Raw genomic sequence first — 24509 nt, forward strand, 5'->3', positions numbered from 1 at the left:
TCGGAGATGGCTGAACCGAATTTGACAAACTAGGATTCAAATGAAAGGTCTCGTGGTCCCATACGGAATTCCTGAATTTCGTCCGGATCCGACTTCCGGTTCCGGAATTATAGGGTAAAGTGTGTTCAATATTGTACACCGTCACTAAAACCGGCGAAGCAAAAAACGTGAAAATTTTTCTAAACTGGTCTCAAAACTACACAAATCGATAGTCATTATCAGTAGGCAACTAAACAAACCGATTCCGGCTATCCTGGTTCCCGGTATCCGGTTCCGGAAGTACCGGAAATAGTGGTCATATATACCAAAATGGTTCTCACTCACTTTTCTCAGCGATGGTTTGACCAATTTCCACAAACTAATATGCAAATGAAAGGTCTTCTGGTCCCATACGGAATTCCTGAATTTCATCCGGATCCGACTTCCGAATCCGGAGTTATAGAGTGCGTACTAGAAGAGTTTGTGTGTCATGTTAGTTGGTGGCCGTACGAACCGACTTTGACTATACCGGTTCTCGGGTTCCGGTGCCGGAAGTGCATATAATAGTGAACCCATTTCGTTCTCTTAAGGATGGCTTACGCAATCAAAGCACTGTTTTCTTCTGTATGTTATGCATAAACAATCACTTGGTTTCTTTCAAAAATCGAAGAGAAAACTTTTGAATAGAATACCACAATATTATATGTACATGAGAAAGGCATCATTACACCACTAGGTGGATTAAGACAGGTTTGTTTTTATGGTGCTTCATCGCCATACAAAGAACTAAGTTCATCGACAAACTCTTGTTTGGATAATCCACGTCAAAAGCTGTGAAAAATAATCCAACGAAATCCTTCTCTTGAAATTTCCATTTTTTTAGCCAAATTGATTTTTTTAAATCACTGTAAACAACACAAATAGCGCTTGTACATCAAAACGTTCTGAGTACGTTTATGTCGAAAATGTCAAACTTTATTTTGGTGTTGCCAGATTTCAGCTATTGGCATTAGTGTGGCCAGTTTCCGAAATATAAGTAGCGGCCTACGTACTTCTGTTATAGTAACGCGAAAGTTCGAAGCGATGCACCTATTTTTATCGTATACTTTTAGCCAATGTATTGAACAAAGAAATGCATATCTCACTCTAACTAATGGATTTCCTATATGAGATGATTGGAGGAGCTCAGATGATTAATGTAGCGTTTACACTTCTGCTGGCTGCCAGCATGCTGGTGTCAGTGTACTGCCCTCTTAGGAAAAAACGTTCAACGGTGGTCCTTCGTTGGCCCAATACGTTCAATCATTGGACCACCGTTAAACGTTTTTTCCTAAGAGGGCAGTACACTGACACCAGCATGCTGGCAGCCAGCAGAAGTGTAAACGGGCCATAATGGAACAGTTGCCCTATTACGCGATAATTCAGCCAATCGACTTGTATGCAGCCTTTCTGGGTTCGATTCCTAACCTAGAATATATTTTTTTCTGGTTCGACTTGAATGTAAATCCTCTACAGTCGGATCAAAAATCAATAATAGCCCAACACTCTTTCCATTTGTTTGAAATATTTATAAGTTCAATTATCAGGTGCTTAATTTGATAATCGGTTCATGGAAGGTATTGAAAACATTTAACGTCTGTTTTCTCACTTAGTATAGGTTATCTTTGAGGGCAACTTTTCAATTCACTCGCGCAACGTTTGAATAAATTTCTGTGTTTACTTTTATAGAGCAATCAAACTCGCTGGAATTAAAACTTATTGAAAGTCTTTTTCCAGCAGGTTATTCTTGTCCAAATGATACAAAAATGACTAACAGTAAAAACGGAGGATGGGTAGTGTATTAGGAACAGAATTGCAAATTGTCAGTCATGTCAAATGACCTTGACAGACTGACTAAAATCATCGTCAACTGTAATCGGTACGGTGGAAGTGTCTGTCAAATGAGATACTCGATAGTTCTATGACCAAGTAGAAGTATACTCAATCAAAGACAGGCGACTTTTTTTGTTTTCTCTCTTATTCTCTTATTCCCTGTTGAAGAAAAAAATTCAATGGGAATCAGGAATCAGGAATCAGAACAAATTGGCTCAAATGGCACGTTTCCCTTGATATTTGGAGATTTGTGCCTTGCCATCAATTTGTTTTTAGCATCATTTTCCCGATATATAAGATGGAAGGATTGAAAAGAAATGGTAAGGGTTGGATTAGGAGGATGGGAAAAATTGACGACACAAAAACACATAAAAGCAGAAGTAAATTCTGCACCCCTAAGGGATGCCGAACAATCTGCTGAGGATCACATTTAGTGGAAGCAGAAGTAAATTCTGAACCTCTACGAGGTCCCGAACAGTCTGCTGTTAATAAAACCTCCAACCCCCGAGAGGATTTAGAGATCTTACAAAAGCGACACCATTCTGAACTCCCGGAAGAATGCAGAACGATTCGCAGTATGTACGAGCAGAAGTAAATTCGGCACCCCCTAAAGGATGCCAAACAATCTGCTAAACCCTATTTAAGGTGAATACAGAAGGGATTCATTCACTCCAGGAAGAACGATGAACCCTTCTGACTATAGCTCCTTACCACATTGGGTGAGAAACGAGAGAATATCCTTCAATTTTAGCTCCGCATACACAGACTCAACCATGTATGGAGAACCAAAAACCCGGATACGTAGCTGCGTCAATGCGGGACAGTTACATATCAGATGATATGAAGTACCATAATCGCATTCACACAAATCACACGAATAATACTCAGCACGTTGAATAGTAGCCATGTGATAATTGAGTTTGCAATGTCCAGTCAGAGCTCTGACCAGAATACTGCAATGTTGCTTGGAGAAATGCAGTAGACACTTTGACATTTTCAGATTTAAATCTGGTAGAAATGCTTTTGTCTGAGCGCAAGTTTGCAAGCTGCGCCAGTAGCTGGCATGTTTGGATGCAGCCCAAAAACGAATCTTGTGCTTTATCCAACTAGTTGAAAGTGGTAAAGCTGGTTCAGGACCAACAAAATCATTCGTTGCACCAGCTCTAGCCAACTCATCAGCCCATTCATTTCCAGTAATACCAGAATGGCCGGGTACCCATAAGAAGTAAACAGCATTTGAAATGCTGAGGTCTTCAATTTGAGTTCGACATGCGATCACTAGATTCGACCGTGAGTCATTCGAACTGAGTGCTTTTAAGGCTGCCTGACTGTCGGAACAAAAATAAATTCGTTTACCACAAATCCTCTGCTGAAGTGCCGATTGTACTCCACACAGAATCGCGTAGATTTCTGCTTGGAACACAGTACAGTATCTACCAAGTGAATGAGACTGCTCCAGCCTCATTTCACGACAGTAGACACCAGCACCAGCACGACCATTCAACAGAGAACCGTCCGTATAACAAACTATGTGTTCATCAAGTTGTCGTTCCAGACAACCAGGCAACCATTCCTCACGAAGAGGATAGCTCACATGGAATGTTTTGAAAGGAAAACTGCATGTGAGAGTTAGGTCACTAGGAGCGAGTAAATACTCATCCCATGTAACCATTTGAGACCACAAGCGAGTGTGGCTAGTAGCATAATCTAATGGGTTACTGTTCCAAAGCCCTGTACCCTTAAGACGGTATGCACAAGATAATGCTTCTTGTTTTAGGAACACATGTAGTGGTTTAATGCACAGTAGCGCCTCTAGAGCAGCAGTAGGAGTTGTCGTGAATGCTCCTGTCATCGCCATTAGGACCATCCTTTGGAGATGATTTAGCTTTGACTGAACTGTCGCGACTTCTCCTTTCTGCCACCATACAAGACAACCATATGCTAAAATTGGTCTAACAATAGTTGTGTAGATCCAATGAATATATCTGGGTTTGAGTCCCCATGATTTTCCAAAAGCTCGTCTGCATTGGCCGAAAGCCATACAAGCTCTCTTAATCCTGAAGTCAATGTGAGCAGACCAATTCAGTTTTGAGTCAAGAATAACCCCGACGTATTTAACTTGATCGACCACAGTGACCTCTGAACCGAAGAACTGTAACGGACGAGCTCCTGTGATTATCCTACGATGAGTGAAAAGCACCATTGATGTTTTGCCCGGATTTACAGACAATCCAACCTGACAACACCATTTTTCAACAGATCGCAGGGCTTGCTGCATTAAATCAAAGAGAGTGTTAATGCTTATACCGGTCATCAATATATGATAATCGTCGGCAAAACCATAAGTCGGAAATCCAAGGTTATTAAGTTTCCTTAACAAACCATCAGCGACTAGGTTCCATAAAAGTGGGGATAGTACACCACCTTGAGGACACCCACAGACACTCAGCTTTCTAATCTCTGCTTGCCGAAGCGATGAACAAAGAAGTCGATTGCTAAGCATTGCGTGTATCCAATTTGTGATACTTGAAGGTATGCCATGACCACGGGCTGCTTCCAGAATTGAATTGAAAGACACGTTATCAAAGGCACCTTCAATATCTAGGAAAACTCCCAAGCAAGATTGCTTTTGTGAGAAAGCTTTTTCAATGTTGTACACAACATCATGTAACAGGGTTGTAGTGGACTTTCCACGCTGGTAAGCATGTTGCATTCCATGTAGCGGTTGCACGCCCAGACTAACATTCCTGATATAGTGATCGACTATGCGTTCCACTGTTTTAAGAAGAAATGAGCTAAGACTGATAGGCCTGAAACTCTTCGCTTCCTCATAAGTGTCGCGACCGCCTTTGGGAATAAATTTGACAATTATTTCCTGCCAGGCTCTTGGAATATATCCAGTCGCAAGACTAAAAGTAAGTATTTTCTTCAAAACATGTTTGAAATGTTCATACCCTTTCTGCAGTAACACTGGGAAAACTCCATCCTTTCCAGGAGATTTGTACGGAGCAAAACTCTCAACTGCCCATTTGACCGTTTCAATCGTCACAACGCTTCGAGCAAGGGCCCAAGAATCGTAACTACCTGAAAAAGTCTCGGGAAGAGCTGTCGGTGATGGATCCATACATCCTGGAAAGTGAGTGTTAAAAAGGCAGTGAAGTACATCACTTTCATCAGACAAGTGTTCACCATCTGAAGTTCTTAAGAAACTGACATCAAAGTCCTTAGACTTCGAAAGTAACTTATTTAATCTGCTAGCCTCGTTGAGACTAGAGACATTTGTGCAGAGGCTTTTCCAACCACTTCGCTCAGACGATCGAAGAGCATTTTTGTAAGCCCTTCGAGCCAACACGAATGCCTCCGACCCATCTCTGCGTCGGTGGTTCCAAGCTCTTCTGCATAGTTTCCTTAGTCTAGCAAGTTCAGCATTCCACCAAGGAGTTCCTCTAGTAGCTCGCACAATCCGAAGTGGACAAGCCTCTTCATATGCTGCAACTATGAGTGAATTTGTCTCGTCGACAACATTTTCCAAATCAATTGGGGTTTCAATTGTTGGTTGGTACCCGTAAAATCTAGTCGCCAAGCCCTCGGTGGAAGTGTGGAGTACTAACATAAACATAAATTGATGAAGTTCATTGTTCTTTGCAAAAAGTCATCGGACTTTGGAGTTTATTAGTGTAAATGAATATAATTCAATCTTTCTGCTGTTTGATTAATATTTAGTCACGTCGTAATCAAACAGTGACAGGAGAAAGGAAGATAATATCAATCGCATCGGCAATCAATGAGCGTCCTGGTGAGTGTAATATCAAGAGAATTTAAGTTCTGACAGATCGGCACTCAGACACTCAGACACTAAGAAGAAATGAGCTAAGACTGATAGGCCTGAAACTCTTCGCTTCCTCATAAGTGTCGCGACCGCCTTTGGGAATAAATTTGACAATTATTTCCTGCCAGGCTCTTGGAATATATCCAGTCGCAAGACTAAAAGTAAGTATTTTCTTCAAAACATGTTTGAAATGTTCATACCCTTTCTGCAGTAACACTGGGAAAACTCCATCCTTTCCAGGAGATTTGTACGGAGCAAAACTCTCAACTGCCCATTTGACCGTTTCAATCGTCACAACGCTTCGAGCAAGGGCCCAAGAATCGTAACTACCTGAAAAAGTCTCGGGAAGAGCTGTCGGTGATGGATCCATACATCCTGGAAAGTGAGTGTTAAAAAGGCAGTGAAGTACATCACTTTCATCAGACAAGTGTTCACCATCTGAAGTTCTTAAGAAACTGACATCAAAGTCCTTAGACTTCGAAAGTAACTTATTTAATCTGCTAGCCTCGTTGAGACTAGAGACATTTGTGCAGAGGCTTTTCCAACCACTTCGCTCAGACGATCGAAGAGCATTTTTGTAAGCCCTTCGAGCCAACACGAATGCCTCCGACCCATCTCTGCGTCGGTGGTTCCAAGCTCTTCTGCACAGTTTCCTTAGTCTAGCAAGTTCAGCATTCCACCAAGGAGTTCCTCTAGTAGCTCGCACAATCCGAAGTGGACAAGCCTCTTCATATGCTGCAACTATGAGTGAATTTGTCTCGTCGACAACATTTTCCAAATCAATTGGGGTTTCAATTGTTGGTTGGTACCCGTAAAATCTAGTCGCCAAGCCCTCGGTGGAAGTGTGGAGTACTAACATAAACATAAATTGATGAAGTTCATTGTTCTTTGCAAAAAGTCATCGGACTTTGGAGTTTATTAGTGTAAATGAATATAATTCAATCTTTCTGCTGTTTGATTAATATTTAGTCACGTCGTAATCAAACAGTGACAGGAGAAAGGAAGATAATATCAATCGCATCGGCAATCAATGAGCGTCCTGGTGAGTGTAATATCAAGAGAATTTAAGTTCTGACAGATCGGCACTCAGACACTCAATATATGGTGATTTGTAGTGCCTGGTTGGCAGCAGCCCAGTGACATAAGCTTTCCAATCTTTATTGTGCAAAGTTGCTAGTTTATAGTGACGTATAGCAGCTCTGATCAAGAATATCAGTTAGTTATACGATTGTGTGAATTGTGCAAGTTTCCCTCTTCTTCACTACTAGATTTTGAAACGATGCACCTACACTAAAGTACGGATTAGATACATCAAACATTCTGACATACAATTAAATATTACGATATAATTTGTGGATTTCTTTGTTTAATAACAATATCTGACACCACTTACACACTCTGAAGTCATCGCAATGCATTCAAACTAATACAAACAAGATCCAATTAAAAAAGAGCCGAGAAATAAATGCGATAATTTTCTAATTGGAATCTATTGGACAGTAAAGTTTCACTACATTGATTAATTTCACTTTCAATTTGCATGTTTCAACAGAATTCTAATAGTTATTTAGATAACATTTGGAGTATTTAGAAGGGCTGATTTTGCATAATATTTCCCTTTATTGTGCACTTTTCGTTGCATTTTGCTTCAATGTAAACGACCAGCAGATGGATGATGTAACCGCTCTTGTTTGAAGCGAAACTGGCTCCGCGAACGTCCCGTAGCAGAACTGTTTACTGTGCGAATTCATTACTAAAGCTATTTTGGGCTATTCTTTCTACGTGATTTCGTTTGTAGCTTTTTCACGAACGGTTGGTCCCAACGACCTCAAAATTAGAATGTTGATTATTTCATTTTAGATTTGAATATTTCAGTGAACGAAACTATCAAAATGTTGTACGTGATTCATTTCTGGCATTCAGAAGGACCAAATTGTAGCACTCTCGACGATATTAGACACTGTGTGGAGCATTTTTCTCGAACGCGAAGTAGTCAAATGCTGGCTTTATTCGCACTCGTTTGGTGCGAACTACGCACTGCATAAGAAGGGCTGATTTTGCTTAATGGAACCCCTTGGTTGTATTTTGCTCCAATGCAAACGATCAGCGGTAGGGTGATCCTATCGATCTTCTTTGAAGAGAAACTGGCTGAGCGAACGTCTCGCAATTGATTCAATACTAAACTGAATTGTTGATACTGAAACTAATCTGAGGGCCTAAATCAACCGGTCAGTTATGGTTATATGTTTAAAATGGGTACTAACCCTCAAATACACAAAATCAATTATTACTTTTTCACTATTCTTTACGCTTCGTCTTAGACTCGTCAGTGCAGAGCAGTTCAAATTTTGCAATTCGCTTTTGCAAACTTAAACAATTCAACTTGAACCGCTAAGCAGACTTTTTCACATTTAATTTTCGATTCTTCAGTGTCCAGCATTTACAACCGCAACTTTGTACGGCAGTTTTAATTGCATTATCAGCGGTGTGAATCATCGTTTTATTTTTCTCTCACAAACTGAACAAGTTGAAAACGATTCTACAGACTTAGTGAAAGCTGAAAACCAGCATAGCTCTTAATCCCCCATTTGAATTCCGGGATTAGGTTAAAGAAAAGTAGTGTCAATGTTGAGCTCCGTCCTGCTGCTGCCGGATTTAATACAAATAATATTGCTTAAAACCAAAATGATTTTCAATAAGTGAGATCAATTTCACGTGAACACTTAATTTATCTTTGAAATAGATTGAAAACTAAAGAGCTACGAAGTAATATATTCAATTTCGTGCTTCAAATATGTGCACGAAAGATGTGGATTTTTTTTCTGTGTATGCCAACAGAATTGGAATGCATTAAAATGGTTTTCATAAGTGCACATCGTTGTCCGTGTGTAAAAAGTAAAGATGATAAACGAAGAGTAATGTCGGATAACCCTGTATAACTACGTATATTTTGTCGCTTAGAAAACTTCCCAAATCTCCTTCGAAAATTTACGTTCACACATCCAAAGACAAGACATATACAAACATAGAGATGCATAGAAAGACATACATACAGATAAACACATATTAAACTCTGTTGACATCAGACAAATTCTGTGAGTATCGCTCCGGCTGTCACGTCACTTCACTGGATGGTCACCCACCGGTAGTCACTAAACTTTCCGAAGCAGCGTGACTTCGTCGACATACAAGCAAAAAAAAAACCCAACTGCAGCCGAAGTTACGCGTAACAAATAATCACAGTGCACAAACACAGATCTACAGGAGACATGATCTACCGAAAAAAAATAAAACGAAACCTACTAAGAAGAAGACTGAATCACTTGGATTTGTGGAACGCGCTTGTGTAAATAATTTCAACCTTGGGCGTTGTTCAAATTGAATAATTGCCACGTTTAGCTCAGTAAGCCAGTAAGCATAAGATGCTGTAAGGATACGTGACAAATTGACAAATCTGTTTCGAATCTTCAGAGTAGCAGTACAGTAGATCTTTCCGATGGAATATCAAACTTTTAGTCACGGATCTAGTTGTAGACAGTAGCGTTAGAACCATAAGATTAACAAAAAAAACATAAATTAAAAGAAAACTTACAAATAAATACACCAATGTTGATGTTATTTACACCTTTAGTCACACTAATATATACGTCGAATGATATCGATGCGATATTTTTCTCTTGCGTTATCAGTACAATAATACCGAACCGAATAACCTCAAACTCTACAAATGAAATACAAATGCAACAACTAGGTTTGATGAACAAAACAAAAAACAAGGAAATCCAGGTCACATAGTTTGTATAACCGTAGTTACCAGAATATTTATGGAAAGAAAAACATGTACAAACCGCATTTCACCGATCATCCAGCAACATAAACTCACAAATGAAGAACGCTTTAAAGGAAAGAAGAGAGGAAAGTAGAAATGAATGTATTTGTAAATCGACTGATTTAAACAAAAAACAAAACAAACAACTCTCCCGCTATGACTACCAGGGAAGATATCCGTTTTTCGTTGATTTGTCCGTTATCGAGATGTTTATCGGTGGCTATAAGTAGGTGTTGAATTTTTCCATTTCCCACCTGCCCATTGAAATGCCTTGTTTTGGATACCCTAACGAAATCCTAAACCCAATCAATTTACGCTATTGATCTATCAAAACAAATGAAAAAAAAAATACTAAAAAAACACCCAAGAATTTGCGATTTTTTACTTGCACTCGATTGGTATTGAACAGATAATAACAAACAACGCTTCAGAACCAGTAGAAGTATAAGGTAAACAAGTCCATGTCCTGGCATGGTTGGAAACAAAAAGCATATACGACAGGATGAGATCGGAAGAATCATCAGAATGGGGACTACACTACTGTAAAAGTAATACAAAGAACTGATTAGTACATGTTAAGGTTGTTTTTATGTGCGTATGTGTTAACGTTCGAGAAGAACAAGCAAATATGAAGAAAAAAAAACAGAAATGGTGGTGAAATGGCGCACGTAGCACCGAATAAACAACATGCTTCGCACTGAATGGTTGTTCGAACAATTCACATTTCTTGTTAAATTATCACTATCAGAGATAGAACTGCTTTCATTGCGTTTGAATACCCGTAGTGCACAGCAAACCACCGAAAACTTGTCAATTGATTGTTGAATTTATCCGCAAAACGAACCAAAATCGGAAACAACATGGACAATCCTTTCGCAGCCCTAACTAATCATTCGGTAGGACTTTCCGTTGACGTTGATTCTGTTTAAAACTCTCGTTGTTGTTTTGCTTTGATCGCATTCAAACGAATTACCGTCCCTAGGAGTAGTGCAGAACGATTGTTTGCTCGTTGTTCTCAAACTAAAGGATCGAAAAGCCCAAATCGATATTTTAAACTGACTCCACGTAGAGTTTAAATTAAGAATTGATGGAGGAAAGCTATTTTTCATTCGAAACTAAATATCGTGCTAATAAATTCAGAAATCAGCCGAATACAAATGAATAAATAAAAGAACCATCCGTTTTAATGGTATCCCGAGCAAGTCGGAACTACGGCAGCATAGAGTTTATCGGCTAACAATAAAATACCCAAAATTAAAGTAACTATAATTGCTAAATGCGACACAAAGTAAATTTGAGATAGCGGAGGAAGTTGAAACGCGGATGTGTACATTTGACATGCAGCTACGTTGTCTGCCGCCGTTACACATAGCAAACAAACAAACAAACAAACACTGGAGACGATTCTGGATTTAGGCGAGAGAAAAGAAATTCATACAGAGTACGCTGAAAGACTAGATTTATGCGATTGTTTGTATTTTTACTTTTAGATTTTAAATGAAAGATAACAAAAAAAAACACATTATACACAAGAACGCTATGTTCAGAGCAGTAACATTTGCATTAGAGCGTACTACATGACTACATAATTAACTAGAGATTTCAACGTGAAATAATGAAATAAAAATAATAATAATAATAAAAACTAATGATAACAATACTATTATTCAAACAAAAAAATCGTTGGAAAGTGAGAGTTTGAAAGATGCGACGGAGAGAGCGATGGGATAGAAGGACAAGTTATGATGAGATAAACAGAAGTAATATACCTAAACCACTATCAGAAAGCAAAGATGCAATAATTCGAACGAAAGTTTGTGATTAAGTTAAGAAAAGGGAGAAAATAATGATAACATAAATGAGTGGAAGTTGGTGACGAAACAAAACAAACAAAAAAAAAAGAAGAACAAAAACAAAACGAACGAGAGCAAACGATTGCAAGCTACGGTTTTCTGAAGTAGCAGAAAGAGGCAGTTTTATTACTACCACTACTATTAATAACATACATACTGCTAGAGTATTTAATGATGCATCCTATATCCACTGGAAGGAAAGCGATAATAAGGAATAAACTTATCGAAAAATAAAGTCCTCATAATGTTGAAAATAAAAAAAAAACAGAACTGTAGTTTTTATTCTAATTGTGTTTCATTTTAGCTGTTAATCTAGTTTTTAGTTTTCAGGATGAACCAAGCAATTGCAGACCGTGAACGGTTGATCGTTACAGGTTTGTTTTTGAATTCTCTGGGATGTTATCTAATTTTTAAAGCTGATTTGAAGTAGCTTATTCGTAATTCATACTTCGTGATTAAGTTTCATTTGTGAATTTCGAACTGTCATCACATCGTCATTAATAATATGATCATTGATTACTGTGGGAAAAATGTCCGATGAACATCAGAAAAAAAGTTTTTAAAAATTTAAATGAGGTGATATCACTGGTATTGTTAGGTGGAATGACAAATAACCTCCTTGGGAATGACAGTAGTGCTCTGGATTTCTTTTAAATTCTTTGTAGGCCAGTGTATTTTCAAACTTTTCCATTCCGCTCGAAAAGTAATTTTCCGGAAGGTCTGCAAAATATTTCTCCGCTGGGGGTCGATACTCTCTTCACGTGAGTTTAATTGTGAGCCATCTTTTGAATTTTGGGATCAGATGCGAGAGCCAAATCGGGTTCTTAAGGCAAATGTAGAAGCAATTGGAGCCCCAAATCATTGATTCAGCCATGGTTGCAATAATCTTCAGTAATACCAGAAATGGTCAACAAGTTTTCAGATTACTAATTCTCCGATTCAGATTGACCTTTTCATACATCTGAAGTATGGCAAACTTTTTATTTTGTACTGATGGAGAAACTAATTCGGATTTGAAAAGGGTAATTGGGCACGAATTGACGTACAAATAAGGTAATTCACTATACTTGATTTTTTCCATCAAACGCTGCACATCTCCGGACTCATCATCCTTGGCACATTTGTTCCACATTTTGGTCATTTGAGTCGCACCCCGAGCCGTTTTTCCTCTTTTCTTAGGCTTTCGCTGCATTATTGCCCAAAATCTCTCGATGGGCCGGTACAGCGAGCAGTTGGGTGGAAATATGTTTTCATCGATGAAATTTACGTTATTATCGCAGTACTACTGGATGAACTTCCCGGCTGTAGTGGCAAATTGCCAAATCTATCCAAAAATTCACGGAACATTTATGGGCTTTGATGAAAGGTAGTACGTGGTTTTCGAGGCATTCTTCCTTGTACAGCTTCGAGTGCATCGTTTTATTCGTCACGGAAATTTTGATCTTTGCTCCGCGGCTGCATATTCCTTGTCCAACCATCAGTTTTAGGCAAATTTGTGCATAAAAACAAACTTCAACTTTGCAAGAATATCTACTCGTGCCATCGCCATATAAAAATTTTGGCCAGGAAGCTGTCCGAAATCCTTTTCGACGTAGGTTTCATCGGGTTTCCCCTGGCGTGGCCGCTGGCGTTGACCAACTACCAAGCGAGCTACTAAAACACGGTGGTAATGCACTAGTGAAAGCACTGCACTGGGTCGTTACCAAGATCTGGGAGGACGAGCTTTTACCGGAGGAATGGATGGAAGGAATCGTGTGTCCCATCTACAAAAAGGGCGATAAGCTGGATTGCTGCAATTACCGCGCGATAACTCTGCTGAACGCCGCCTACAAGGTACTCTCCCAAATCTTATGCCGTCGACTTTCACCGATTGCAAACGAATTCGTGGGACAATATCAGGCAGGATTTATGGGCGAACGCGCTACCACGGACCAAGTGTTCGCCATCCGCCAGGTGTTGCAAAAGTGCCGCGAATACAATGTGCCCACACATCACTTATTCATCGATTTCAAATCAGCCTACGACACAATCGATCGAGAACAGCTATGGAAAATCTTGCACGACTACGGATTCCCGGACAAACTGATACGATTGGTCAAGGCTACGATGGATCGAGTGATGTGCGTTGTTCGAATATCGGGGATAAACTCGAGTCCCTTCGAAGAGGGCTACGGCAAGGTGATGGCCTTTCGTGTCTGCTATTCAACATTGCTTTGGAGGGTGTGATAAGAAGAGCGAGGATAGACACGAGTGGCACGATTTTCAGAAAGTCCGTCCAGCTACTTGGTTTCGCTGATGATATTGATATTATAGCACGCAACTTTGAGAAGATGGAAGATACGTACATCGGACTAAAAGCTGAGGCCAAGCGGATCGGACTAGACATCAATGTGTCAAAGACAAAGTACATGAAAGGCAGGGGCTCGAGAGAAGATAACGTCAGCCACCCATTACGAGTTCTGATTTGTGGTGATGAAATCGAAATGGTCGACGAGTTCGTGTACTTGGGCTCACTGGTGACTGCCGATAATGACACCAGCAGAGAAATTCAGAGACGCATATTGTCAGGAAATCGTGCTTACTTTGGACTGCGCAGGACGCTTCGATCGAGCAAAATTCGCCGTCGTACGAAGTTAACTATCTACAAAACGCTGATTAGACCGGTTATCCTCTACGGGCACGAGTCCTGGACAATGCTTGCGGAGGATCAACGCGCACTAGGTGTTTTTGAACGGAAGGTGTTGCGAACCATCTTCGGCGGAGTGCGGATGGAAGACGGTACGTGGAGAAGGCGAATGAACCATGAACTGCACCAGTTGCTGGGAGGACCAACCCTCGTCCAAACGGCTAAGGTCGGGCGGTTACGGTGGGCCGGGCATGTTGTTAGAATGTCGGAGAACAACCCGATTAAAATGATCCTCGACAATGATCCGACCGGTATAAGAAGAAGAGGCGCACAGCGGGCAAAATGGATCGATCAAATTGAGGACGACCTGCGGACCCTTCGCAGCTACCGAGGCTGGCGGCGAACAGCAATGAACCGAGTTGAATGGAGACGCCTCCTGTATACAGCAGAGACCCGCGTGGTCTACGACTGAAAGAGTAAGTAAGTTCATCGGGTTTACTCAGCACCTTCTGGTTGAGCTTGCGGTCATATGTCCCACTACGACGCTCACCTTGAGGCACTTGATCCACACTCTTCCGCTCCCTGAAACGTTTGAGCACATCATACACGGTTGATTGGCGATTTTCATTTTTTTGCGGATTTACATTATTACATTGGGTGTGCAGAATTTTTTACTCTCTTCTCGACTTCCTTCTGGAATAACTTTTGACTCGCTGCACGAAACATCGTTAAATTCATACCGCAGAAAGTGGGCGCCTAGATAAACCAACCGCTGTAGAAGAATTTTTACAGCGATTACTTTCCGTGCCGCTGCAACACAATAAGTGATTCTGGATTCCAACTAGAAAGAGCTTTATCATCATATCATACACAGAAAGAAAAGATGAAACTTACACGACATGTAAACCAATCGTACTATTAAACAGACATCAGTTGAATCGAATATCTGATTTAAAACCACGATTGATGTAAAATTACATTGAAATGCATTTACTTTTTCATCGAACATTCCATTCAATTACCTGCTCCAAATATGTGCATGAAAATAAATGTAAATTCACAAAATATTTTTATCTGTGTAGTACCATCAATAAAATCGGAGCTAATGCAGATAAAAGTCTAACAAACGAAAAAGGAATGGCTTTTTGAATAAATATTCTGCAACATTCTCGAAATGAAAAGTATTAGTAATTATGCATTTTATCATGATTTGTCACTTTCTAAAACATTGTGCTAACTATTTATTCATTTATTTATTTATTTATCTCTCCAGCAGATATAAAACCTCCTTATCATTTGTATTAACAGATTACAATGATCCAACCAATACATTTAGGCTCAACACTACAATTAAAACTAACAGTTAAAACTAAATCTAACGGTTGGAGAGAGGAGAAAAGTGGAACGGTAAATGGAATACAAGGGTTGGTGGAGGGGGTGCTCTACGAACGTGGGCGAACGACGCGGTTATAATCAGCATGTAGATTTAATTAGTGATCAAAAAGATGGTGGAATACAGAAAAAAACAACGGGGTTAGAATCGACATGTAGATCTATTTACTGATAAAAAAATGGATATTGGATGACATAGAAAAAAAAGAAAGTTTCAAATAGAGATGATAGAGAAATGGAGTGGGGGTTGAACGAAAATAAAACATTACCGGTTACAGACAAATCCTAATCTGACAAGTGACAATGAAACAATCCTTAAACATATTTCGAGATAAATGAAAGTCGAACACATTTGAACAGTTGTTGAAAGTTCGGCAGAACGGGAGAACGATTCATCATAACCATAGTTTGTGCTTGCAATAGGTAATCTCAGAAAATGCGATTTGTCGGGTACGACACTTTCACGATTATATCTCCGAAACCAGAAATGGCAGACATTTGATCATCGAACTTGATTCACAACCCAAGCATAATTTTCAAATGAGCTTCCGAGAAAAATGAGCGAAGCGAAAAATCTTCGAAAGATGCATTTACAGCCTTTTTTCACATTTCTGAAAAGTCTCCTGTGTTTATGTGTGTATTCAACGTTTTTTTTGCATACACTAGGAAATGGCTGGACCGGTTTTCACAAACTTAGGTTGAAATCCCATACAAAATTCCTGAATTTTTTTTTTGAATGATGTGGTAAAATATGCAAAAAAAAATTGAAAATATGAGTACTAACTTTTCTCGGAGATGACTGAACCGATTTTCACAAAATCACAAATTCAAATGAAAGGTCTTATGGTGCAACAAACAGTTCATAAATTTCATCTTGATCCGATTTCCGGTTCAGAGATGGCGTATCCGATTTGTACTTAGATTCAAATGAATGGTCTTATGGTCCAATATAGAACTTCTGAATTTAATTTGGATCCGACTTTCGGTTCCGGCATTATAGGGAAAACTGTGTTGAAAATTGTATACCTTCACTTGAGGGGGCGAAACAAAAAAAAAACGGTAAAAAAATTTAAACTGGTCTCCAAACTACTTCAATCAGAAGTCATAATCAATAGACGGCCATACAAACCAATTTCGGCTATCCTGGTTCCCGGTTTTCGATTCTGTAGGCACCGTAATAGTAGCTTTTTTTTCCAAATGGATCTCACTCATTTTCTCTGCGATGGTTTGACCGATTTTCACAATCTTCAAATTAAAGGTGTTTTGGAATTCCTGAATTTCATTCGGATCCGACATCCGGTTCCAGATCTATAGGATAAAGTGTAAGAAAACTTATACTATAACGTAAAAGGGGCGATGTACGGCCAAACAAACCATTATTCGTTTATCAATTTGAGTATCGAAGAAAACTGTTATGAAGAATATCGCAGTATTATATATGAGAATATGATTTAAATAAGAAAAGCATTATTACACCATTAGGTAGATTGAAACAGGTTTTTCTGTATAAGAAAAGATAAAGATACAGATGTCAACTCATTGATTCTAAAAGTTTTGTTTTTTGATTATCACTCTATAATCTCTGAGTAACATAAAAATTTAATCTCGAATGGCTGAGAATATTTTTGAATGACTGAAGTAGGAATTAATTTATTTTTCTATTCATGTAAATTTATGTAAAAAATTTCTTTGATTTTTAGATAATGTTTAATGCTGTGTAAACGACAACTTCTCGTTACCAAACCAACTGATACTTTATGAATAATGTGCATAACGTTTGCATTAAAAAAATGGACTTTTTCGGATGGAGACAAAAGAAAGATAACTGTTTTTGATAAATTTTCCATGGAAGGTAATTATTTAAGCATACTTGCAAAAAAGTTCTACGCCCTTGCTAACGGCCTTCTGGCAGTGAACCGGAACATTCGCCATGGCGGACGAAAACAAGTGGGTAGGAATTGTGTTTCTTCCTTTTATTTGACAATTCCTCCTCAGTTTTCGCACAAAATTGTTGGAGTAGATTATGCCACTTGAGCCAATTAGTTCTGATTCCTGATTCCATCTCCTCCGACAATAGCTTCGAGTAGTGGGCCAACGCCAGATCCGTTCAAAACACCGAGGTTTCACTCTTATGGTATTTATCAATGAACGACGCCACTTCTGGAAAGCATTTTGTACAAATAAATTCCCCGGTCACGGCCAGTCCGAAGCGAAAGAAGAGCGGCTTTGACACCCCTTTCTCGCTGATTGTCAGCCGGAGAAGAATCTTCTTGGGAAACTTGGTGTGTGAAATTAAGTTAACCTCGGAGCTTACTCCCTTCGTGGGGGAAGTAAAATGCGAAGTGTCTTATTCAGCCGCTGCACTGAAATTTGGTCGCAACTTCCGCTTCCTGACATGTAGGGGAAAGTCTTATAAAGCGCCCCTGCTAGCCAAAATGCCCCCTTTCCTTTCTTAAGCATTGAAGACTTTTTTGAACCAAAGTTTTATCACTAACACTATCTTTTCGTATGATCTTTCTACTATGCAAGTTTGGTGGTTGTCGTTTGCAGGAAAGTATGAGAAAACTAAAAATTTCATTTGGCAGCTTTTCGATGTAAGATTTTGCTTCGAATAAATAGATGTTTTATCCGCCATTTCTTTGACATACTGATTATCTCAAAACAGTAACTTTATGGACATTTCAAGAAGCATAATGCATCATTGTTGTGGGATAAAATGTCTTTGGTGTGTGTCATGCCACTTATTTGTTGTGAGACATATTTTACGGCTGCTGGGGCATTATGTCTGAGGCGAGCGAAAAAAACTAAGAATGTGGTCGTTTTGGAAAATGTGTTTATATCAATCAATTCTCATCTTTTCTATTGGAGTCATTGAAAATTATGTTCCTCATCCGTATTGCAATGAAATATTCACATTCTCGAGGAAAATATATCAATACACTTGGAAATATCTCAATGTTTTCTTAAGGGGGGCATATTATAACACTTTACCCTATGCTCATGTTCGCCATATACTTTTTCACTATTTGGCCATTTGCGCCGACCTCCCGGCAACGCGTACGCAGCGACGTAGCCACTTTTCTCTCGGTCTTCCTTTTCAGCTTCTTGCCACTCGACCGCCCGGAACCTGGGGTGGAATCATGTAAGGTGATAAGTGACTATCACCTCCTGGTGATAAAGAGGTGATCACCAGAATGTTTGGAATCACAGAATGTTTACTATCACCATCACCGGTGATCAGAGATGCAATTTATACAGATTTATCTGTATTATACAGATTTTTACATGCGCATACAGATTTAATACAGAGTACAGATTTCTTACAGATTTCTTAAATTTAATACAGATTTATACAGATTTCACCAAAAGTATTAAGGAAAAAATTAAACTATCTTATAAGTATTTGAGCTATCTATTAGTATTTGATTGCAATGACGAGATAAACGTTTAGGAATCAACGTACAAATCACTTTTTTAAATATATATTTTTGTGCAGATATTTAATGAAGAACACTGAAATCCATTTATATTAAAATTTGTAACTAAATTGAACTTAAAAGTTAGACCAGTCTTGGCATCATGAGACTGACTGACAGACTGACAGTTGTATTGCCTGACTTAACGTTGCATATTGGGTTTTGGAAATCCATCTCAACTTATGAAGTGAACATTTTCAAATTAGACAAGTATATGGCACCATAATTCAATTGTTGTTGATAGGAAAAAACTATAAAATTTCGTCGATGAATATAATATAAGATATGAAATTTAATCTACCACTCTATAACCATAATCTATTGGAATAACACCTTTTAACAAAATTGTATTGTAGAAATTTCATTTTATTAGCGAATACAGATAAATACAGATATTTTATACGAATCAATACAGATTTTCTATGAAAATATCTGGCATCTCTGCCGGTGATTGAGCCAACTTCACTCCATTTATCACCTGTCAAGAAACGTCAATTTTTCAGGAGTAAAATATGAATATAGCGTATACCGTTGATATTAGGAGGAGTAACATATGAAAATGGCGTATACCCATATAATATTTCAAAATCTAAATTTTTATTCCTATAGTTTTCAATCCTTTTCATTAATTCGTCATGTTTATCAATGATGATTTGTATGGATCGAAGAGTAACGTTGAAAAACATTACCTCGCGAGTATGGCAAACTGCGCACAAACAAATAAAAAAATTAACTTTTTGGTTTAATTTAGTGCCGATTTTTATTTTTCAATGTTAGCATATATTTTTTATGTTGTTACGTTATGTGCAACAGGAGATGTCTAGATTCATAAACTTATCACTTTTCCAGAAAGCAATTTATCTTTGACTCTACGAATACCCCAATGATATTCCTTCATATAATAATTACAACATAAATGAATTGACTTAATTGATAACTACTACCGTTCATTCTATGAATTCTTTAAACTATATAAACTAAGTTACTTCTCATTTTGGTATTTAATTTTGACACAATATCAGTACGAATTTTATTAAAAAATTATCCTCTCCGACCAATACATAATATATCAGTGGCTTAAAATTCACCTAACAGACAATAATTTATAAAGCCACTTCTCAAAAAATCAAATCACTACTGAAAGTGATAACTAAATTGCTATCACCTCCATTTTGACATGAAGGTGATTAAATCGTGGTGACTATCACCTTACGTAATGCCAACGTTTGATAGTGATATTAGCTTTTCACCAGTGGTGACAGAACTTGGTGATTATCACCTTACATGATTCCAAATTTTCAAAAGTGTTGATCACTTGGTGATAATCACCTTACATGATTCCACCCCTGGCTTTCTTACGATGCTCTGATTATTGTCTAATAGTGCCAAGATGTTGTAGATGCCGGAACGGGCATAGCCGGCGACCACAAAGTGCCGCACGGTGTCTGTTTTCTACATGGCGGGGTTCCATTCTTTGAACGCGTATACTTCTGAACGGAGTTGTTTCACTGTTTTTGCCATCACGGTTAGAGTGCTACTGATACACTTGTCAAATTTTGTCTGCTGACTCATGGGTTACTATGATTGATGCTGCATGGGTATTTTTATGCCACCAAGCAGTTCAACTTAAACGAACATTTTATGCAAAGACAGGCCGAAAGCGGAATAAAGGAAAATCAATTTAATAATTTCAAAGTTCACAAGTAAAACTATTTTTCAGATTGATTTGGACAAAAAGCATTTTAGATGCAAAATCAAATCAAACAAAATCAACATTCCGCAAAAAGAAGACCCGAACTAAGCACTTGAATTGGCAGAAGTAAAAAACTACACTCATTACCATACAACCCAACTAGTCCTTCGCTCGATTCAGGCCACTTTCATCTAGGAGCCCTAATATCAATTAGCATCCAAATTAAAAATTAAAGCGAGTTCCTTTTCCCGCTCATTTCATTTATTGTTGGCAGTTTTCTATGGAATCAATGAAATGAATGAAGCCATCTTTTTCTTTTGTACAAAACCCCTAAAGTGAAATTCTACTGAGAACGTAACATCGAAATTTAAACAAAGAAACTTGCTACAAGACGTGATAAGTTCAGACAACGATTGTGGAAATGGTTTTACAATTCCGGTGTTAAAGAAGAATATACAGGGAGGTTTTCCAGTTCCATGTTCTGATTTTCGTTAACGGATTGCAATATATTTAATAAATGAATGTCACGTGACACTAACTACTACGATAGCATCGTGGATCACCAACCACTGTTTTTGGCATAGTATTAATAGTAGCGAATTAATATCCTGTATTAATTCGCTACTATCACACATACTCATGACCCTGGTTCTACAAAAAGGGAGAAAGTGGAATGGTGTGCAATTTTACTCCACACGAAAGTCTCGTTTCCCTACTTTCACTTTTCGTAAAATATTAGCTTGGAGCTTGGCCAGACCTGGAAAACGCGCCGAGAAAATCTCATCGCCTGCGATTTCTCTTTCCGTGCTGTGGATGCTGTGCAGAGTTAGAATACTGGATGTATGTGTGTGGGGTGTTTCTCTGTGTTTGGTATTTTGGTGGCACTCCAGACGATCGTACGGTTGGGTGTTGGGTGGTATTTGGTGCGTACACGTGACTGGCTGCTAGAAGTGTGACGTGGATAGCAAAATATCGATTTCCACCAAGCAGAGCGCGGAACATGTGACGTCGTTACTCTACACAAGGGAACGTGGATTCTGTAATGAATGAATTTTTGGTTTCATTCGAAGCTTAAGTCGAATAGTCCCATAAAAGAGTTGTTTTCAGTTTCAGCTGAAACTCTTCGATTGACCAGCTTTCGTTAGCATTTTTGATTTGATTAATGGGGATTGGCGATTGCATTTTTGATTTCGAGTAATGTTCTCCGCTCTATTTTTTTTTTCGTTTCCTTTTAGACCATGTCGGAGAATTTTTGAGCTCAAATCCTTTTGTACGGGCAGATTTTCCCCCGGACGGCAATGTCTAGGGTTACCATCTGCTAGTGCCGGGCATAGAGCTACTTGCCGGGCCTAGCGAAATTTTGTCGGCTCGCACGTTTATGTTTGACAAGTGACAATCCAAAAATATTACTTAATTCAAACTCAATTCGAATTTCTGCGTTGTTAAAATGTTACTAACTTTTACATATTTTTTTGCGAATCAAAGTAGCGGTAAGTAAAGGTTTTCCTCAACTCATCCAGCACGCACACACACATATGTATTGGCAATGTGATAAATTTGTTTGTTTTGCGTCTCTTGGTCAACAAAAATAAACGATCATATGATCCATCATAACTCCGGATCAGTCGAACAGATTTCAACCAAACTTGATACAGATACTTATTGCATTTGGGAAGTAGTCATAAGGGTATGTTAATGTGGGTGGAAGAAGTAGCAAGTGTCCCTAGCAGGAGGATTTCATGTGGAACCGATCGAATTTTACGAGAATCGATACTTCTTGACCAGTACAGATAATACTCTCGTCTTAGAGGAGATTCAAGAAGTATTCCCAGGGGAAAGATGTAGCAAGTGTACCTCACAAGGCGGAAGAGAGGTCAAAGGTCTAATTGATCTGTTTTGTTTTTTCGTGAAACGAGCACCTCACGAACACAGATAATTCTCGTTTTAAACACAGATATTCGTCGACTGTCATTGCTTGGTTCATCAACATTGAAAAGAAACCCAAACACAATTAGAATAGAAACCCAAACCTTGTGAACACGTTAAGTTAACTTAGTTTAGTCTACAACAATGAGGAATAATGATGTTGGTCTACTGATGATGATAAAATGTAAAATATAGGACTCGTAGAGATGAAGCTTCGTTGTATCAAATGTACAGTCAAATCTCCCCTACTACAGATGCCTTTCCAAACTAGCAAAGCTAATAGTAATTCAAACATTAGTTTGGCGTTTTACTTTGCGTTGTATTTGGAAAGAACTATATTATCCAGAGTGTTAATCTCGTTTTTGTGCTCTTGCAGAACGACATCCCCGCATCACCACCGGAGATTCTTATTGCCGAAGACGAATCCAGCCAACAATCGATGCCGCCAGGCGACAGTCAGCGTAAGTGGAGTCCAGTTTTTTTGCTTATTTGTATTATTATACTATTTTTCACTTCACCGAGAATTTGAATACGTGTTATACGGTAGTGTGCTTATGATGCGATATCAATTTTAATACAAATGTATCCCTTGTCGCTTCATCAAAGTCGCTATTTTGAAAATGCCCAGTTTTTTTTCAACTGGTAGACGAATTTCAACCAATTTTTCGATGTAAACTTGGAATGTTATTGTCGAGGATGTGCACACGGATAAAAATCCATTGCCGGTACCATGATTAAGAAATTACGAAAATCATGAAACGTGTCTTCTCATGAGACCATGCCTGTTACTGATGATTTTGTTAGCAAATATCATAAAAATTTTCATGATTTAAATCATTTAGCTCATAATATCATTACCAATAGGAATGATTTCATGAGAAGACACGTTTCATGATTTTCATAATTTCTTAATCACGATACCGGCAATGGATTTTTATCCGTGCAGGGTTTTCTTCAAGGTTTGGAGCACTCACCAAACTGTTTTATTTTCGGCATCTTCAGCACTTTAGCTTGCCTGGAACTTGAAAAATATATTTTCTTCTTTCGAGTTCCATTTCATGTTATTTCTGAAAGGGATCGACTACTTTGATCAAACTTGCACCAGTGTAAACAAACCTCTGTCAATGGTTTTCGATTACCAACATAAGAAGCTTGCAAGCGGCGCTCGAGGGACATACCAATTTACATTTAGTCAGTGTTTATATATTTGTTTCATGAGGTGATAGAAATAATTGAATTCTCGGTACTAAACTACTATTCTTTCAAAATAATGTACAGGGTCCGGCACTCGAAGTGTAACCAATTAAAAAGGCCATAAATTCAGTTTGGAAAATTACTTTTACTTAATTCAAAGTACAAAATGTGTAAAAATAATACAAAATTCAGAATCAATTCACTTTTTCTCGATATGACCACCCTTTGCCTTGACTTGATGACTTGAGAGAGCAAAGGAGTTGCTTCGTTTGGCCGAAAGCGGTCAATTTCCGAACATTGTATTTTCTGACGAGAAAATTTTTCCAATTGAGCAATTCGTAAACTCTCAAAACGATAGGGTTTACTTGACCGACCGTTCATACGAGAATTTGAGTCATCGATTGGCCACCAGGAGGCAGCACCCGCAACAGATAATGGTTTGGGCCGCTGTAACCGCAGATGGGCGCTCTCCAATCGTTTTCATCGAGCCTGGCGTCAAGGTAAATGCGACATATTATCGGGAAAGTATTCTGGAGGTTGCTTTGAAGCCGTGGGCAGACAAATATTTCGGTGGCAGACCATGGACGTTTCAGCAGGACTCGGCACCGTCTCACAAAGCTCGAGCGAACCAAGAATGACTGAAAAACAACGTTCCGAACTTCATCACGTCCACACAATGGCTCTCGAATTCACCAGATGTGAATCCAATGGATTATTCTCTGTGGGCCATTTTGGAGAGCAAAGTCCGAACAAAAAGATACACCAGTCTCGAGGCGCTGAAAAAAGTTATTGTCCGCGAGTGGGCCAAAATACCTGCAAGTCACATTCGGCCAAACGAAG

General features: G+C 38.7%; 1 protein-coding gene across 2 annotated transcripts in view; it reads left to right on the forward strand.

The window, feature by feature from the left end:
• LOC131438869 (protein similar) overlaps positions 1 to 24509 on the forward strand; it is a 403514-nt gene that overhangs the window by 376514 nt on the left and 2491 nt on the right. For both annotated transcript variants that reach the window (XM_058609248.1, XM_058609240.1), the window contains exon 11: positions 22852 to 22936. In XM_058609248.1, the coding sequence (XP_058465231.1) occupies positions 22852 to 22936 (85 nt within the window). The remainder of the gene's footprint in view (positions 1 to 22851; positions 22937 to 24509) is intronic.

The sequence above is a fragment of the Malaya genurostris genome, chromosome 1 (genome assembly GCF_030247185.1).
Source record: "Malaya genurostris strain Urasoe2022 chromosome 1, Malgen_1.1, whole genome shotgun sequence".
NCBI classification, from domain to species: Eukaryota; Metazoa; Arthropoda; class Insecta; order Diptera; family Culicidae; genus Malaya; species Malaya genurostris.